This window comes from Pteropus alecto, unplaced genomic scaffold (genome assembly GCF_000325575.1).
Source record: "Pteropus alecto unplaced genomic scaffold, ASM32557v1 scaffold75, whole genome shotgun sequence".
NCBI classification, from domain to species: Eukaryota; Metazoa; Chordata; class Mammalia; order Chiroptera; family Pteropodidae; genus Pteropus; species Pteropus alecto.
Window position 1 is genome coordinate 29,655,075 of NW_006440638.1, and position 17,308 is coordinate 29,672,382.

Consider the following 17,308-nt stretch of genomic DNA (forward strand, 5'->3'; position numbering starts at 1 on the left):
TGCGGCCCGCCATCGGTGTTCCGGGCCCCAGGGCCGCGCGCCCGCCCTAGGACTGTGGGTACGGCCGCCATATGTGGACCTTAAAACGCCTTGTAGCCTTTTGAAGCGCTTTGACATCTCTGAAGGGCTTTGTATTGCAAACTAAATCGAAGCGCTTTGTAGTCCCGGAAGCGCTTTGACATCTCCGAAGTAGCGCTGTGCAAACTGAAGCGATTGGTAATCGCGGAAGCACGTTGTGGGCTTGGAAACCGAACCGAAGCCTTTAGTAAATTTTGCAGCTTTTTGACTTTTCCGAAGCGCTTTGGCATCCCTGAAACCTAGAGAACTGTGATGGGCAGTGGAAAGAAAGGGGAAAGGTCAGTAAGGCCAGCCCCTGGCTCTGACCTTCTGGTTTGCCCTCGTCCAGGGATCCCGGGATGGCGGGATTCTGAGGGGAATATAGGAGTGATGGTGTTGGAATCAGGCCCTCTTCTTTACCTTGCAGGTGCCCATGGCGTCGGAGCGGCACAAGGTCAAGCACCATTGGAGCAGCACTTCGGAAGGGTGTTCCCGCAAGCGCAGCTGCCTCCGGGAGCCCAGTGATGTGGCCCCCTCCAGACGGTCAGCTCGTAGCTCTTCGTCGCGTTCTGGAGGGGCCAGCAGCCCCAAACGTCTGAAAGCCCAGAAGGAGGACGATGTGGCCTGCTCACCTAGGTTGTCTTGGGACTCATCCCGCCGCAGAAATTCCTCCTCTTCCTCCCATTCCTCAGGCCCAAGTGTGGACAGTGCTGCCTCCAAAGGCTGCCTGATTCGGAGCACTGGGCAGTTCCTTTCGTCAGGGGGATCCCCTCTGCGCCCTGCCAACTCCTCTCTAGAAGAAATGGCTTCTCTAGAGGAAGCCTGCAGCCTTAAGGTAGGCGGCTGCAACGCCTTGCAAGCGGTGAAGCCCATTCCACGTGACTTGAGATGTTGAGGATGGGAAATTTTGGTGAAAGGAGACTTAAAAAAAGCTCATGTCCTTTAGGGTCTCTGGGGTCTTCACAGAGATCTACTTCGTGTAACTATGGAAGACCGAGTAGTTGGTGGGGGGATGGCCTAAAGTACCCTAGAGGTAGTTTTCAAACCTGGCAGCACTTTGCAACTATTTGGAAAGCTTTAAAATACTGTGCCTGCCTCTCACCCTGATTTAACTGAGCCAGAGTGTGGTCTGGGCTTCCACATTTTAAAATGCTCCTCAGGTAATTGTAATGTGCACCCAGATTGGAGAATCGCTGCAGTAGAAGGTGGAGTGCATGCTCAAGACACAGATGTATGTATTTTGTTGTAAATTTAAGGGATTTATGTTGTATTTTGAACCACTCTGAATCACAGAACCAGAGAATAAGAATTTGGTTTTGGGTGTGACTTCACCAAAGTTAGGGTTTCTAGCATGTTGGAGTTCTGGTTGGTGGGGCAGGATAGTTTCTCAGGTTAAACATTTAATTCTCCCAGTGGGACACACAGGAGGGTTTCTCAGTATTTGCAAGTGAACTGAGGAGTGCTTCACAGATGGGGTTCATTTTATCCACTCATTCATCTTAATTAACCTTTTTTTTAAAAAGGAGTAATACAGCTTTGCGTGTATGAAAATTGAGCGTCAGTCTGTTGGAAATAGAAGCAAATACAATCAGTCTCTTGTAGTTTGCTATTTTTCCATTAGAGAGAGTAGAGCGAGCACTAGCTAATGTCACTGGCCATACTGTGTAAGCTTCATCCACTCATTCAATCAGGTTTTGAACAAATATTTATTGAGGGCTTAGTTTGTGCCAGGCAGTGTTCTAGTTGCTTGGGATTCTTCAATAACAAAACAAAGATCACTGCCCTCTTAAGGGTTCGCATTGTAGGTTTTGGAGCTTTGGGTCTTAAAAGGTGAGTTCTGCATGTCTAGGAGTGGAGGAAAAGTCTCTATTTGGAGGAGATGGGCTGTCCCTAGAAAAGCTATTTTACAAAAGCAATAAAAACAAGGCCCCAGGGAAAGTAGGTTTGTCCTTAAGTCTTTGCTCAGTGGTTTCTTATGTAGAACTGAGAAATGAGGCTGTTTTTACGGGTTTATTTTTGGGAACTCTTGGGCGAATGCCCCAGGTGATTTCACTGTAGACCTCGAAGAACCCTTGTATGGGCATTTGGATTTTTATTATTTTTTTTACTTTAACAGTAAATTGAAAAGCTTTTTCTTTGGCATAAGAATACTAAATATGACTCAGATGTAAATCAGGTAAATATGGGGCTTTGCTCATGCAATTTAATCTTGTCATTAATCCTTGATATAAGTTCAGTGGATTTGGGTGCAGTGTAAAATAATGTCAGTTCATTAACTTTATCTGTAATTGCCATTGAAGTTAGAGTGAAGCCTGGTATAAGGAGGGCTTAGTCTTTCTGGTGTGCTGCTTCCCAGGCTCACGTTGTCCTGCAGACCGGGAACTCAAGATTTAGGGTGTGGCCTCTAAGTCACGTGGGTCTTATCCTGGTATGGACTCATCTTGCCTCATTTAGCTCTAAGGGGCCTTGTTTTGCCAAAATCAATTTAATGGTTAAATTGGCATAGAGCAATGAGTATTCCGGGCCTGTATCAGAAGTCTTTGGGTTCATCATTGCATTGTTTTCTTTCAGTCAATGAGCATGTGAAGATTATTGTGTGCCAAGCATTCTGTTGGGTTTTGGAGTTATGAGATGGCTTCTGAGGAGCACGGTCTGGTGAAAGGCTTGGAGAAGTCATGATACTTTCTCACAATGTATGGTAGAGCAAAGAGCCCAGAATGGAGGCTAGAGAACTAGATAGGGAGCAGATTGCTGCAGAGTTTTATTTGCCAAAGAAATTTAGATTTTATTCTAAGCCATTAGAGAGTTTATACAGGACTCTACACAGAGGAAAGGCAGGTTTGCATTTTTGAAAGATAACTCATGTTGAGTGAAGTTAGAATATGAGAATGTTGATATTATCAATCCCAATGTCCATCTCTAGCACTGCTAAGAGGTTTCCCTAGAGTGTATTAGTTTGAAAATAAGGTATACAGTATTTAACTCATTTTGATGAATTATAAAATGCCTCTTATCTTCTCAGTTTATATATACCTCCTCCTTGCTTTCTCTGCAGTCATGTGTGAACTCGTTTATCTAGTAAGTCCTAAGTCTTGTCAGCAAGCAGAGCTGAGGGGCACTCACAAAAATGACATGTTCTCCTGTAGGTCCTTCCATAGTCCCCTCACCACGATCCTACCTACCTACCTACCCGCTCTTTTGCATTTGTTCTGTGGTCTTTGAGGGATACACACTTGGCTTTGTATGTGGTCACCCCTCCCGCCTCAGCACAGAGATTTCTGTGCCAGGTCAGAATATTCAGGGGGAAGAGATTTGTCTTAGTTCGTTTTGGCTGCTGTAATAACTACCACAGTCTGAGTAGCTTATAAATAACAGAAATTTATTTCTCACAGTTCTGGAGGCTTGAAGTCTGAGATCTTGGTGCCAGCATGGTCAGGTGAGGGCTTCTCATTGTGTTCTCACATGGCAGAAGAGGTCAAGGGAGCTCTCTTGGTGCCTCTTTTATAAGAACACTCATCCCATTTATAATGGCTCTACTTTCATGACCTGATCACTTCCCAAAGGCTCCACCTAATATCATCACTTTGAGGGTTGGATTTCAACATGAATTTTTGGGGGACACATTCAGACTATAGCTAGACTGGGCATTTTGGAATTACTAGAGATTACTGATGGCACCTTGTTTTTTCCTTAACATCTTTGAGACGTTTTCTCAAATTCTAATGGTAGCTGATGGTCTTTATTTACAGAGGTTAAATGTGTCTATTACGAGCACCTTCACCTACTTTATATTTAATCTTTATTGTGACATGTAAATTTTTATATTCATTATAGGGAAGGAACAGTGGGAGGGAAAATTTTAGCATTTATGATGTGATAGACCTTGATCAAATATGATTCTCAATATTTGACCTATAGACTTTCATATAACCTTCAGTCTTGTGAATTAGGTAGTATTATTTTTGCATATCAGTTAACAAATATTTATATATTGATTAACAAATCTTTGAGCACCTACTTTTTTGTAGGCACTGGGAAAATGAGACTCATAGAGGTTAAATAACTTCACCAAGGCCATGCAGCTTGTATATGCCAGAGCGGTGATGTAATCTAGATCAGTCTGACTTTAAAGCCAGGGTTCTTTCACTGCTGCCCTATGTAGCACTTGCTCTGTCCTGGCCCAGCACTAGATGTGTGGGATGGAGAGATGAAGAAGGCAAGATTCTTTCCTTGAGCTCTCTGCAGGGTGACAGCCCATTGTGTATCTTTACTCTTGACTGCTAGAACTTTCACGTGTGATCCTGTTTCCTGCATCTTCCCTCAGCAGGTGTCCAGATCTTGGGCTAGATGTGCAAAGAATAAGGCATTGGTTGACAGACTAAAAAATCATTTATTGCGGTGAATGAGTATTGTAACCTCGATATTTGAAGTACCAAGGGTCAGAGGAATGAGTGGCAAACCATAGACAAGTCCTCATAGAAGAGGTGCCTTTAGGATTCTGGGGGACAAGGAAGAAGAAAGGACATTTCAGGCAACAGGAACAATGTGTGTCCAAAAAATGTCAGGAAATATTGCTGTTTTGAAGTGCTTGGGACGCTACAAGTTCCTATGGGTCCTCCTTCCTCTCTTCTCTAGCACCTTTCTTCATTTCCTGGACACCTGGGTATGTGGAGAAGGGTAGGAGATGGTGCTGGAAAGGAAGGTTGGGGGCCAGCCTGGAAAAGACTTCTAATGTCATACTAAGGAGTTTGAGATGTATTCTGTAGGCAAATGCAGAGCCATTGGAGGGTTTTATACAGAGGTGTGACATTGCCAGATTTTAGAACTCTTTCTGGTTCACTGTAGAGAAAGGATGGGAGGGAAAAGGCAGGGAGCTAATTAGGAACTGTTCAGGCTGGTGTTGATGAGAGCTGGAATGACATCTCCACTTGATCTTTCCCTTCTGCCTTCAGAGGTACGCAATTCACTAAGCAGTACTGCCAGGAAAAACTAGATCTCTGCTTTTTGAGGCCAGGTCGTTTGTTTCTGCTTTCGTATATTCTGCCTAATATTTCCTTAATAACCTATTCGCTGTTGAAACTCTTCTTTGGTGACCTGGATCCACCTTAGGTCCTCATGGTCTTTGACATCTCAGCCTTTGATAGTGTTTCTTTTTTTTTTCAGGCGAGCAACCCTTGGTTGACCTCACAGATTGCAAAGACCTTGTCAATTTACAATCTCTTATTTTTTAATTTTTTTTCTCCTACAGCAGCTGGTCTTCCTAGGTGGTCTCCCATAAATTTTTTTCGCCTACAGCAGCTGGTCTTCCTAGGTGGTCTCCCATCCAAGTACTAACCAGGCCTAACCCTGCTTAGCTTCCAAGATCAGACGGGATCGGGCTTGTTCAGGGTAGCATAGCTGTAGACTGATAGTGTTTCTTAACTTCCATATTTTTGCTTTTCTCCCTTGGTTTCCAGGGTGTTCAGGGAAATTTGAATTTAAATCCTGGTTCTGCCACTTAAAATCCATGTGGCAGTTTCTCTTTCTGTAAAGAGGGGTGACAGCTGTGGCAGCTCTATAAATCGTAAGTCCCTGTGAAAATATAAGGTATATTGTTATATTCCTAACCTTTTTCCTCCCCCAAGTATAGTCCTGGTCTTCTCTACCAGGGTTTGTAAATTGGTAGTCTATAGGCTGATGTGGGCTGCTAGTATTTACATTTTTAGAAAGTTTACATTGAAAGTATAAGCCTCTAGTCCAGAGCTTTGCCTTGAACTCAGACTTGAGTGAACTCCTCCCGTTTCCCACTTTCTACTCTGTTCCTGTTTTATTTTTTACCCTACTACTTTTCACTCTCTCAACATATATACTGCTTTTCCTCTGGTTTTCCCTTCTCTCACCAACTAAAATATAAACTCCAAAAGACATGGCATTTTTGTATGTTTTATTGAATGCTAAACTCCATTGCCTGCTGGCACATAAGATGGGCTCAACAAATACTTGCTGGCTGGATGAAAAATGCATTAAATTTGAGAGTTCTTGTTTAACTTGAAAAATCAGAATTTATAACTCTGGGTCTGTACTCTCAACCTGCTTGAGGTGAGGAGCTGTGGCCATTCAGAAGGTACAGGAGCTCCTCAGTTTGCTGTAGACCATACTTTCTTATGTTGTTTTATACCTAATTTGAGGGAGCAAGAGATGGACATGTGTTCCCACAGGCAGAGGTGGGAAGTCAAAGAAGGGATGTAGGGCTTTAAAGCATAAAATGAGAATGAAGCAGGGGAAATAAGATATGGCATTTACAGTGTATAAGAGGGTGTGATGGGCCAAGAATGGCAGGTGGTTGATGACAGTCAGAGAAGTGAGTAGTGGAGAAGTGGGCTGGGAAGTTGTGGCTGTGTCTTGTCAGGTTGGCCCAGAGAGACTTCAAGTTTATTTTTAATATTTATTAGATTTTCTTAAATACAGAAAGGTATAAAAACAAAAATGGCCCATGATCATTCCCAAATAATTCCTGTAAACATTTTTTAAATTTATTTCTCAATTACAGTTGACATATATTAGTTTCAGATGTACAACATAATGATTAGCCATTTATGTAACTTACAAAGTGATCACTCCCATAAATCTAGTACCCATATGACATCATACATAGTTATTGACTGTGTTACCTAAGCTGTACTTTACATCCCTATGACTCTTATAACTAGCTATTTGTACTTAATTCCCTTTTTTCACCCATCCCTCCACACCCTCCCATCTGGCAACCATCAAAATGTTCTTTGTATCTATGAATTTGTTTCTGTTTTGCTTGTTCATTTATTTTGTTTTTTAGTTTCTACATAACTGTGTTTGTTTCTGTGTATTATGTAGGGTAGCTATGTCTCCTAGTCTTAGTAGAGTGGCATTATGTAATAGGTGTCCTGTGGAGCCTAGGGACGCAGTCTCCCTGGTCACCTGAGCCAGGTGCTCCAGGTATATCTCTTCTGTGGGTTGTGCCTCCTGTTGTAGTTGAGCCTTGATTGCTGTTGCTATGTCAACAGGAGGGCTTTACTGTCAAGCTGATTGTGAGAACTGGCCGTGACAACAGTGGAGGAGGTGTTGTGTAGGGGCTGACCCTACAGGGCAGGATTCACTTTAGCAGGGGCTCTGGTGCAGGCCAAGGTCAGCCGCTGCTTGTGCACTGCCTGGCGCCACTTGGTATGAGCTACAAAGTGATTGCAGATGGTTGCCACTTGTGCTAGGCTTGGAGGTGCCTGGGAGAAGCTAAGCTGTGAACTGAGGCCGGCTGCTGCTAGGGCCTGGCTTAGCAAGAGGTATGGGGCACACCAAGGCCAGATGCTGCTTGTTTGGGGTTTGTGAGCCTTTGAGAGATTTTATGAAAGTCCTCAGCATGAGCCAAGACAGGCCATTTGTATGCAAAAGCCACTGAAAGTGACTTGAGTGGGCCCAAAAGTTGGTTGGGGCAGGGTCTCAGGGAATCACTAGGGCAGGGCAATAGGTGTTAGCTAGGTTAATGGAGACTCAGATATGCTGCTCACTTTCCTGTGCAGGCTGATTACCGGGACGGCTTAACAGAGGAACAGTGGCTTCTGCCAGCATTTTTGTCTGGGAGAAAGGTGTCCCTCTAGCCCTCGCCCTGAAGCTGAACAGTTCAGTTCCTCTCTGTAGGTCCTTGGCACCTTTCAAGCTGCTGCCCTAGTGCTAAAGCTCTGAGTGAGTGAGTTCGTCAGCAAGTCCCTGTGTGGGCCCTTTAAAAGGAATGCCTGGGACTTCAGCTGCCCTGTGTCTCAGCCACAATCCCCACTGGATTTTACAGCCAAAAGTTATGGAGACTTCTCTCCCCAGCACTGGAACCCCAGGCTGGAGAGAGAGGTGTGGGGCAGGGAGCCTGGTGTGGGGCTAGAACTCCTCACTTCTCTGGGAGACCTCCACAGCTGAGATATTCTCCCAATTTTTAACTACCACATATGATGTGGGACCAGCCCGTTCCCCATCTCCGCCACTCCTACCAGTCCTATGTGGCTTCTTCTGTGTATCCTTAGTTATAAGACTTCTAGACTTCAGGTGATTCTTAATGATAGTTGTCTTGTAGTTATAATTTTTATGTGGTTGTGAGAGGAAGTGAGCACAGCATTTACCTACTCTACCATCTTGACCAGAAGCCAGCTTTTTAAAAAAAAAGTCTAACATGTTAGAAAATTCAGAAATTCAAAGTAAAAGTCACCTTTCCTGTCCATGTCTCCAGTGTTAATAGTTGATAACTAATTTGAGTACTTCTAGGAAGAAAAAATTATACCTATACTACTTTCTAGATTTATATTTTTTGAAAAGCTTAATGATTTTTTTTTTAACATACAGAGATGTTATGTGCTTCTTTGGAAAAAAATTCAAATAATACAAGAAGTGTATAAAATAAGAGCCTAAGCCCCTTTTCTTTTTCCCCCTGATCCCCAAAGATATCCATTAGAAATAGTTTGTTTTTCAGACTTTGTTTGAAAATATATACATGTAAGGCATTTTGGGCATTTCAAACATGAAAATTACAATGTACTCTTTAGCTACTTTTTACTTTTACTGTGTTGCATTGACATCAGAGCTCCCTCATTCTTTTTAAAAGCTGTATCATATTTGTTTAACCAGTCCCTTATTGATGGACATCTCTTAGAATAGATTGTGTTTTTCTTCAGTAGAGGAAAGGATTAGCAAGCTTAGTGTGGAGTTCCTTTCTGTAATTGTATGTACATTTGAGAGGAAGTTAATACAGATGAATTAGAGATACAAGTTGTAGAGGCTGTAGAATCCCTTGGGGTGATGGTAAATCCAGCTTGGGTATTTGGAGTTCACTGCTTTTGGGATGGATCTGGGGGAAGATTTATGGAGCATTATTATACCAGGCTGGGATTAGACTGGATCTGAATTTCACAGCAAATTAATATTGTAAGCAAATAGTCTAGCTTATTCCCTGTGGACTCCTGGAATGAGTGGGTACAGAAGGGAAAAGCAGAAAGGGACCGAGACTTCACCCGAATTTCTGAGGAGATTTGGGGTCAAGGGGTAGTTAGGATCTCTTGATTGACCCTGGTGCATTCTCTGGGAGACAAAGCATCTTATAACACTAAGATTTTGATTTGGGCAAAGGAGTTAGAAAACTTCAAGGAGGCTCGGAGTTTAATGGGAAGCACACTGCCCTCAAGAGTCAGTAGATTGGTGTCTCCTCACAAGGCCCTTGGGTTTCCCTGACTCTTAGCTGCGGGATAGGGTTAGCTGGTTTCTAGGGACCCTCCCAGTACTAAAATGTTGAGCTTCTATTTTGCCTGTGTGTGTTCTGAAGTACATGGTAGTCCTTGCCCTCAAGGAACTTTTAGACTTATGTTAGTAGACAGTTGATCTGTCAGCTCATTCCTTCCCACTGCAGTATGAGGATATTATCTCATGAGCATGAGAAGGTGAATATTAAGAAATGGCAGCAGTTCAGCCCTTCCTACAGTGGCACCTCTCAGTGGGTGGGATGTAAACTACTACCTAGAGAATCTTTGTCTTTGCCACTACCACACTGCCTTTTATTGGTGGAGCCCCTACTGATTTCTGATTTGCCAAGTGCTTCATGCGTGAAGTTGCCCTTTTATGATCTCTGGTTTTTCTTCCAGGTTGATTCCAAAGATAGTTCTCGTAATTCCATGAACTCTGAGTTTGCAGCTGAAGCTGACGGTCAAAATGATACAATCGAAGAACAAAACAAGGTTCAGAAAAGGAAGAGGGATAGACTTCGAGATCAAGGCTCTACAATGATCTATTTGAAGGCTATCCAGGGTATCTTGGGAAAGTCAATGCCAAAAAGGAAGGGAGAAGCTGTCACTAGGGCAAAACCAAACACAGGAGAGCGTCCTAGCCGCGGAGAAGGCCCAGCCAGAAGCGTTACTGTGTCTGCTCCTCCAAAAGAGAAAGAGTCAGCCCCAGAGGTCATAGCAAAGGAGGAAAAGGCTGTGCTGGAGAAGAGCAACTTCTGCAACAGGAGAGTGGTGATAGACCCTCAGGAGAAACCCAGCGAGGAGCCACTTGGTGACCGAAGGACAATCATTGACAAGTGCTCTCCAACCCTAGTATTTTTGGATGACTCCGACTCTCATTTAGAAAGCCAAAAGGTGAGTTGAGCTCATGCCAACCATGGGGTTTTTCGTGCTCTTGATTAAATGTAGTATTTGGCCTTTCTAGTTTGATCCTAAGTGTTACTCATTAAAAGCAGTAATTTACTTACCTAGGACTCTAGGAAAAAATTGATGGTTCTCTTCTAACATACTTTTCAGAGTTATTAAGAAACTTCAATTCAGTGCTATCTTTTTTCTAGGATCTATATGTTTGTTAGGATATGGGTTTGCTTGCCATATAAAAGCCAAAGTAACAGTGACTTACAGAAAATAGAAGTTTGGTTTAGGAAGATAGCTTTCCAGTGTCAGGGACCCTGGTGCCTTCTCTCTTGATGGTCTGCTGCCCCTCAACAGTTTCCATGTTGTGGTGTGAGATGGTTACCCTGATAGGAGTCACTACATTCCACTAATAGTCTAGCCAGTAGGAAGAGGAGAAGAGAAGGGGAAAATACACTTCCTCTCTTTTAAAAGCTTGGTTTAGAAGTTGTCCACATGGTATCTGCTCATATCTATTGACAAGAATCTAGAAACCTGGCCAACACCTAGCTGTGAGAGAGTCTGGAAAATTAACTTCCATCTGGGCAGACTTAGACACCGAGGTAAACTTCCATTGCTATAGAAGAAGGAGAAAATGATATTGGAGGGAAAGTAGTAATTTTTAACATAACTTACAATTGGTGAGTCGGAGGGAACCATTCCTCTGTTCTACTCATCTCTGTTCATCCTTTACTATTTCTCCTCAGAGGCAGCCCTTTCATCTTGTTTAGCTCTTCTAGTACTTACGTCCATATTTCTAAGTAATTTTGTACTGTTTATTGATTTTTCAATTCTAGACGTCTGCGGACTACTAAAGAAGATGAGAATTTATTTTCCTACACTTAAGCAGCACCATGAACATATTCCTTCCTTCCTGCAGCTCCCTGAGTTATTGGAGTATAATTTTTGACTAAATCTAAGACTTATTATTATGTTCATAGCTGAGTCACATAATGTACTCTGGTTACGTTTCCTTTCTTATAAAAGTTTATTTTCCTTGGTGTTCATCAGTACCTTGTTTTTTTCTTTTAGTTTTCTCTGTACCTATCACTAATTCATCCGCAAACTGCTGGTGCCATAAAATTCTTTTCAGTATTCAAAATAAGGAATCTGTCCCATTTTTTCCCTTGGAGGTGTGCCTCCCTTAATTGTTTCCTTTGGATTCCTTTTTTCTCGATTTTTTTCATCTCTGCTTTCTTTATGATTATATAGGGTGAGTATATTAATAATACATACTTTTTTTTTTTTCATTTTGACATACTTAATTTCTAAGAACACTGGTTTAGTTTTTTGAGTATTCTTTTCTTAGAACATCCTGCCTTTGTTTTGAGGTTAAAATACCTTCTCTTATCTCTCTGAGAATATTAATTATAGGTTTGTTTTGAAGTTTTCTTCTGCTTTCTCTCTGAGTTTCCTTCTGGCTCTTTTTATTTTTTTCTCTAAATATTTTGGTTTCTTTTGTGATAGGGCTTTTCTCACATGTCTTGGCTATCTGTTCATATTTGAAGATGAAGCGTTAAAAAGCCAGTTGGAAGTTCAGAGTACATAGATAAGCTCATGAACTGCTGACTTCAACATAGGGCAGTGACTTTGGATAACTTTTTGGGCTCTCAGTTGGATCTGTAGCTTAATCCTCAGAGGCCGCTCAGTGTCCCCTGAGAGAAATCTCCCTAGGAGGCACTGGTGTCTGGAGTCAGGTTGAGGGAGGTGCCTAAGCTCTCACTGTCCAACATGTGATTGCCCCTCCACTTGACTATGCGTCCATTGTCTCTGATTGTTCCACAGCCTTCCTGGTTTAACTTTTCCAGGCATGAACCTTAAGTCTTTTGCTGAATGGAGAAAGGGCTCCCACAGGATGGGAGCAGGGAATTGGGGATCTAAACTCACAGTCTTCCAACTCATTTTATTATTGTTATCTCCACCTTCACCTTCATTTTGAGATCTAGTACCTCCAATTCCTGAGTCCTTCTGGGGTCCTATAGTGTGATTCAGCCTGTTTCTGGGTTTTTCTCACTATAGTCTTAGATTTTTGGCCATCTGTGATCTGCTTATCTAATAACTGTTTATTTATCTGCTTTCTAGCATCTGATTTTTATTTAATTTGCTCTGCTGTTTATTCTATATGCTTTCTCTTTGTAGGTTCATGCCTTTTCAGGTCCATTTCCAAAGAGTTTTTTTGGCAGGAAAGACAAACCACATATGCTTTATTTAATTGTAAATTCCAAGAATAGTAGAGTTTATGAACTACCCTTTACTAAATTTATAATGGCTATGTTTCTGTTTAATGTAGGTCATCATCTTGTTTGGTTACCTTGAATTCCATTGCATAGATGACCTTTCTACACTTATATACCAAAACTTCAGTTTGACAGACTAGATACTTAGATTGTCTCTGTTAAGTATATATATGGAGGCAGCATGATATGGTAAGGATATGAGTGTTGGGATCAAACAGATAGGGTTCAAATCCTGGCTCTGCCACCTGAACTATAATCGTGAGAAAGTCATTTAACCTCTTCGAGCCCCAGTTTATTCCTCTGTGTAAAAAGGCAGGGTTCAGCAAACTATTTAAGTGAATTGCTTGACTGTTTGGATAAAACTTTATTTATACCAACAGGCAGTGCATTAGATTTGGCTTGTGAGCTACAGTTTACTGAACCCTGAATTAACACATGAAAACACTTGGCTCAGTGCCTAGTGTATAGGGCTCTCAATAACTGTTACTTTAAATTTTATTATATGGACTTGAACCTAAGGCAGAATATAGGTAATCTCCATTTTCCCAGAAAAAAAATCCAGAAACTTTTTCTTGGCCAACTTGACTACATAAAGCCTTTCAGAGATTTAGATGACATAATCATAAGTCTATTTATGCTATATGTATTTCTACTTAAACGTGCGTTTTTTTTTTTTTAATGCCTACAGCACCTGGTATTCCTAGGTGGTCTCCCATCTAAGTACTAACCAGGCCTGACCCTGCTTAGCTTCTGAGGTCAGACAGATCGGGCATGTTCAGGGTGGCATGGCCGTAGACCTACACGTGCATTTTTCAAATCACTTTTTCCCCCACCACCATTTTTCCCACTCTCACATTTCATTAGATAATTTGATTAAACCTTTCACATGTGTCTTGGACGTGGTCAAAATTACAGGGAGACTTGAATACAGATTCTTTGGCCTCGCTCTGGACTTACTGACTCACAATATCTCAGGGTCGGGTAGACCTTAAAAAGCTGTGTTTTTAAAAAGTTCTCTACTGGTTCTGATGTGAAGCTGAGTTCATGAACCATTGCACCATTTATTCTACAAATTAATTCAAGTGTTTATGAGCATTCACTGTATGCCAGACACTGTTCTAGGTGTTTGGGAGACATCAGTGAAGAAAATAAAAATTCCTGACCTTGTGGAATTTATGTTCTAGCAGTGCTAACTTGATTTAATGCAACGTATAGTTGTTCCAGTTACTATGGCACCTAGTAGTGTAAAATCACCATTTTATTTTGTTCTCAGTTTTGTGAGTCAGGAATTCAGAAATGTCTAAACTGGGCAGGTCTTGCTTTGAGGGGGGGGCTCTCATTTAATTCTATTCAGATATCAGGGGGGCTGCAATCTGACAGCTCAGCAAGGCTGGATGTTCAAGATGTTTGTTCACTCATACCCCAGGCAGTCGATGCTGGCACCTACATGTGACCTCTCTAGCATGTGGTTTTGGGCGACTTCTTATATGTGATTGGCTTCCTTCAGAGGAGCAAGCTCAGAGAACCAGGGGAAGCTACAAGGCTGTTCTGATCTAGCCTTGGAAGTTGTATAGTATCACTACTGTATTCTCTTGGTTACAGGTAAGTCATTAGGCAGGCTCAGGTTCAAGGGGAGGGGTCACAAACCCTACCTTTCAATGGGGAGTAGTGTCAGAGAAATTGCAGACATATCTTAAGACTACCACAACCGTGTGTGGTTTTGCATTTCAAATGTTTTAGAGACAAGATGCCTGGCACTGCTCTTCTCCAAAATCTCCAATACACAGTGTATTCTAAGGTAGCAGTCTTCAACATTTTTGGCACCAGGGACCAGTGCTCCTATGAGAATCTAACGCCTGATGATCTGAGGTGGAGCTGAGGCTGTGATGCTAGTGCTAGGGAGCAGCTGCAAATACAGATGAAGCTTTACTTGTTTGCCTGCCACTCACCTCCTGCTTTGCGGCCCAGTTCCTAGTAGGTCATTGACTTGTACTCTTCTTCCCGGGTCTGTGGCCCAGGGGTTGGAGACTCCTGTTCTAGAGAGCAGTTTCTCAAGAGGGATCATTCAGAAAAAGAGTGCAGGTATAGCATCCTCTTTAGGGATGGCATGAGTTTATTCCCTGAACCTGATTTGACTGTTCATAGTTGTAGCCTGGCTCACTTTCTGGAAATTATAAGGAAACCAGGTTACAAAGAGAGCCAGTGAGCCAGTACAAAACCTTCACCGTGGCCACAATACAAGCTAGAGCTTAAGTTCTGCACATGACTGAGTATGGGAAGCTGTCTTTACACAGGAAGGCTAACCCTTCGTTTTTTTTTTTTCCTTCAGCCTAAAGAAAGAGAGGTGGTGATAGAGCACACCTCTTCGGGAAGTGACTGGTCCGATGTGGATGATGTCTCCACAGTCAGATTCTCTCAGGAGGAGCCTGTTTCGCTGAAACTCTCAGCAGTTCCAGAGCCTTCTGCCTTCCCCACTGACTATGTCATGTACCCGGCTCATTTGTACAGTAGCCCTTGGCGTGACTATGCTAGCTATTGGACCAGCAGTGCCAAGCCTTCAGGCTACCCCTCCATGGGCAGCAGCAGTAATGACACATTGCAAGCTAGTAGGAGCAGTCGGGGCCTCCAGAGTAATTATTCCTCCAATTCAAGAGTGAGCTCCCAAGACACCTCCAGAGACCTGGAGGTAACAGAAGAAGGAACCTCCCCAAATTCTCGTTCATTTCGTTTCTCCAGAAGCTTGGAAGAAGTCAAGGAGAAAAGAACATTCCAGGAGGAGACGCCACCCCGTTCTTGTGAAGGACGTGCATCTAGCTCCCTGCCAAGGAACCATCGGGAGCCAAGCCTAGAGGAGGGTTTCATTGATACCCATTGTCACTTGGACATGCTCTATTCCAAGTTGTCTTTTAAAGGGACCTTTAGCAAATTCAGAAAAATTTATAGCAGCTCCTTCCCTAAGGAATTTCAGGGCTGCATCTCTGACTTCTGTGATCCCAGGACACTGACAGATTGTCTCTGGGAGGAGCTATTGAAAGAAGATCTGGTATGGGGGGCCTTTGGCTGTCATCCTCATTTTGCACGTTATTACAGTGAGAGTCAAGAAAGAAATCTTTTACAAGCCTTAAGGCACCCCAAGGCTGTGGCATTTGGGGAAATGGGCCTGGATTACTCTTACAAGTGCACCACGCCTGTCCCAGAACAGCACAAGGTAATGAGGTTCTCTTTAGCTTGCTTAGTTTTAATTCCTGTTGTTGAAATCTAACAATAAGGGTTTCTCTACTTTTGGAACTAAAGAATTTAGAATCCCTAAAAATTTAATTGCTTTTATCCAGACTATCCAGATGTCATTTTTTCAAATTCTTTACAAGCTATTTCTTTCAGTTTTATTATGTAAGAGATGAGGGATAAACACTTTGTTGCTTCTTATGGCTGATGAAGTCTCAAAACATTTCCTTCTTTCTTTGGAAGCAACAAACTTTGTGTTAGTTTAATAATATATTTTTATTCTGATTTTAAAGTCAAATATGCCTATTGCAGAATATTTGGAAAATACAGAAAGGTATAAAGAAGATAATTTCTCATTTCATCACAAATAACAACTATTACCATCTTAATATTTTCTCTCCCAATATGTTTTGAGTATGGAGATTTGGCAGAGTAGGAGTAGTTGTAGCATTTTAATGGAAGTTTCTGATTCAGGGAGGAACAGGACAAGGAGAAAGACCCTCCTACTCCATCACTATCCACATTGCCAGGTTGAATTTGTTGTATGCTGTGTTCCTTTTGATACCTGTTAGGTCTGGGTCTGAATGCTCAGTATGCTCCAAACTTTAGTGAGCATGTCTGTGGATTTCAGCCGGGCAGAATTTGGGATGCCAGCATTTCCATAAGAAACGTCAGATGTTCAGATGTTTCCAAAGAATCATCTTTTAGATGTTTGCTAGGACCTGTTAATGTTACTAAATTAAGAACAGGATGATTATGATTTTGACTTGAAGATCTACATCAGATGGGTGAGATTTTATTTGTATGAATGTTTTCAGTTTTTGACTTTAACGAGTTTCTAGTATAAATAGTATTTCTATTCAGAGTTAGGTATGTCTTGTACATTCAGACAACCTCTTGCCTATCCAAAGTTCCTTTTCATTACCAACATTAGGAAGCTTACAATTTCTGACAAGGTGGTAATTTATTAGCCAAATATAAATAGAAAAATAGCTAAATCTGAAGAAAGAAAAACATTGATTTTTGAGAGACAAATATTTAATATTCTGCTTTCCAAACTGGTTTCTATGGCTCAGGGCAGGTGTGGTATGGAAAGAGGAACAGTTCAGAATGTGTACACTAAGGTGGTTAGAAGGTGGGAGAGGAGTATTACATTTAATTGTATAGCTCATGTTTAGTGAATGCCTACTGTGTGCCAGGAAATGTTAAGTATTTCACAGTAACTTCCTTTTATTAAATCATCATGGTATCAGATCTGCATATAGAGGTACCTAGGACATTCCACACAACAGAGTGAACTTGAAGTTATAGCATAGGGTGATAAATAGAATCTTGTGGGTATCATTTAGCTCAGTGAAGTGGGATTCGAGACTAGAAAATGGCAATTCAGAGGAAATAAACTGCTGGCAGGGGGAGGGCAGAGCTGCATGTACAGAAGAGGAAAATATTTTTGTAGAACACTGGAGACTTCCAGGCTGGACAGAGGAAGTGGATGCCATGGTGTTGATGTAAATCTAAACTTGGGCACCAAAACGAGAAGTGATGGCTAGCAACTGCCCTAGCTAAATGTCTGCATTGAGTTGTATTACCTAAAAGAGTGGTTGGCAGGTTCTTGATGTGTCCTGC

At 42.1% G+C, this 17,308-nt stretch overlaps 1 protein-coding gene and 2 pseudogenes across 3 annotated transcripts in view; 1 reads left to right on the plus strand and 2 right to left on the minus strand.

Annotated features, from left to right (window-relative positions):
- Nucleotides 1-17,308, plus strand: part of TATDN2 (TatD DNase domain containing 2) — a 24,271-nt gene that overhangs the window by 256 nt on the left and 6,707 nt on the right. For 2 of the 3 annotated variants that reach the window (XR_439266.3, XM_006917615.2), the window contains exons 1-4: nucleotides 7-356; nucleotides 485-892; nucleotides 9,687-10,181; nucleotides 14,787-15,665. Coding sequence is in view for 2 of the 3 variants with exons in the window: in XM_006917615.2 (XP_006917677.1) it covers nucleotides 491-892; nucleotides 9,687-10,181; nucleotides 14,787-15,665 (1,776 nt within the window). In the remaining variant the exon portion in view is untranslated. Of the gene's footprint in view, nucleotides 1-6; nucleotides 357-484; nucleotides 893-9,686; nucleotides 10,182-14,786; nucleotides 15,666-17,308 lie in introns of those variants that run through there. The other variant, XM_025050712.1, reaches the window with a different exon arrangement.
- On the minus strand, nucleotides 5,344-5,462 carry LOC112484473 (annotated as a pseudogene).
- On the minus strand, nucleotides 13,137-13,254 carry LOC112484368 (annotated as a pseudogene).